The 2,398-nt window shown below is 50.9% G+C and overlaps 1 protein-coding gene across 1 annotated transcript; it reads left to right on the top strand.

The window, feature by feature from the left end:
• Nucleotides 1-1,076: 1,076 nt before the first annotated feature.
• LOC128781360 (interferon omega-1-like) lies at nucleotides 1,077-1,592 on the top strand. Its single transcript, XM_053928325.1, has one exon. It carries the CDS (start codon nucleotides 1,077-1,079, stop codon nucleotides 1,590-1,592), a length of 516 nt encoding a protein of 171 aa, XP_053784300.1.
• The last annotated feature ends 806 nt before the right edge of the window (nucleotides 1,593-2,398 follow it).

Here is a 2,398-nt window from a genome sequence, read left to right as displayed (position 1 = left end):
CCCCGTCCCCAGATCGGGTCGTGCGACCAACAGATGGGTGTCTCCATCCAGTACACCATGTGCGCTCTAGGGGACAGCCAGCACTGCGATGCCCCATCCCGAGATCGGGCCGTGCGAAAAACACAGCGGTGTTTCTATCCGGTACATGGATGTGCGCTCTCGGGGACAGCCAGCACTGCGATGCCCCGTCCCGAGATCGGGCCCTGTGCAAAACACAGCGGTGTTTCTATCCAGTACATGGACGAGCGCTCTTGGAGACAGCGCTGCGATGCCCCGTCCCCAGATCGGGTCGTGCGACCAACAGATCGGTGTCTCCATCCAGTACACCGATGTGCGCTCTCTGGGACAGTCAGCCCTGCGATGCCCCGTCCCTAGATCGGGTCGTGCGACCAACAGATCGGTGTCTCCATCCAGTACACCATGTGCGCTCTCGGGGACAGCCAGCACTGCGATGCCCCGTCCCCAGATCGGGTCGTGCGACCAACAGATCGGTGTCTCCAACCAGTACACGGATGAGCGCTCTCGAGGACAGCCAGCGCTGCGATGCCCCGTCCCCAGATCGGGTCGTGCGACCAACAGATCGGTGTCTCCATCCAGTACATCCATTGCACTCTTGGGGACCTCTTCCTGGGCTTGCGTTCCGATCCCTTGGAGAAACCATCACGCTCTGATCCACGACGCTCAATACCCGCGGGTTCCACGGGTTCTGTGTAAAAGTGGCCTCTCTGCAGCCTGGACAAAAGTGTAGGAAAAGAAAACGAAAATGTAGGAAAGGCAAGGCGGGGCTCCCTGTGGAGTATTTAAGGCCATGTCCCCGGCAAGGCCGGGCACAGCGGATCTTTGCTCACGACGATCAGGATCCAAGCAGCACAAAGTTGCTGGGGGCGCGACGGCACGGTGTTTCTACTACTGTGCTGCGAACCGCACAGACCGAGCACACACGCGGGCTCCCGAGTTCGTGCTGCTAAAGTCCGGCGCCGGAGAAGGCCACCTGCGCGCCCTCTGGCGGTCCGCTGGAGAAGCGCGCTTTCCTCGGAACCTGCCCAGGACCGTGCCCTGAGTCGCCGGAATTCTCCATGGCCACGATCTGTTTGTGCCTGGCAGCGGGACTGATGCTCGGCTCCACCCCTGCTCGCTCTCTGGGCGGGGACCTGCTGTCGATCCACAGCCCAGACAACCACAAAATCTTTGCTCTTTTAAGACAGTTGAACAGTATCCCGACTCGGTCATGCCTGAATGACCGAAACGACTTCAAATTTCCTTGGAAAAGAGGGACCGTCACCCAAATGCAGGAGATACAACGCACCTGTTTCCGCCATCTGATGCTCCAGCAAACCTTCGAACTCTTCACGACAGAACACAGCCGTGCGGCGTGGAACCGCACCGTCCTCTATCAACTACTCTCCAGCCTTCATCACAGCCTAGAACTCCTGGATGGGACAGAAGACGAAAGTCTGGCCTGTCCGTATTTAGAATCTCTTGTCCGCAAGTACTTCCAAGGGATCCGTGACTACCTGGAAGAAAGGAAATACAGCCCCTGTGCCTGGGAGGTTGTCAGAGTCCAAATTGCAGGGCGCCTTCTCCTGGTGTAACAATCCTCAAAGAAAGGTCCATAAATTAGAAAGTAGTTTATACTCGTGACTCTCCTGTTGAATTGCATTGTTTGCTAAGCTCGCAAACAATCTCCACTCACATTTCTGCACCACCTGAGAAACAACCGATACAAAATCTTGGGGTTATTATAAAAAGTATATTGTGCACCATGAATTTACAAAATTTTGTTTATGGAGAAGAACATGATTACTTTTATAAATAACAATGACATACATTTTTTAATCTATTTAAATTTGGGGTGGGATGGGAAATAGGAGAAGCAGAGCATATTTGCTCTTTTCAGAATGTAACATTCAATTATTTTGTGGAAAGTTTCCTCAGGATTGTATATTTTAAAGACATGGGTTGGTTAACACTAGTTGTCAAGATAAAAAGAAAACTATTTATAATATGATCACTATAGAATTTAATTTTTTTTGTATAACAGCACATTGGAGGCATTTCTGACCAGATGACTCTTCTGTTTGCATCTTCTGCAGACAGTGACTGAAGTCATAGGTACCTTCTATTTTGTGACTTTGCCAGGTTCAGCATGTGATGCCAAATTCGTGTGAAGTACTTGAATCTATTCCACTCAGCTGTAAAGAAAAAGTTATGGGAGATCACATGGGGTATTTCAAAACCAGGAACGTGTATATTCCAGTATCGCTTATGCCCTCATTAGTCAGTCTGAATTTACTCTCACGGGATGTGTTAAGTTCAAAGAAGCTTAGACTCTAAACTATCAGGCAGACTCATGAGGGAACTATCTCAGGCCTCTTTTCTGAGGGTACTTATTCCATTA

Source organism: Desmodus rotundus, chromosome 1 (assembly GCF_022682495.2).
Source record: "Desmodus rotundus isolate HL8 chromosome 1, HLdesRot8A.1, whole genome shotgun sequence".
Lineage (NCBI taxonomy): Eukaryota > Metazoa > Chordata > Mammalia > Chiroptera > Phyllostomidae > Desmodus > Desmodus rotundus.
Note: the sequence above shows the minus strand (reverse complement) of the source record. Positions and strands in the feature narration are given on the sequence as shown.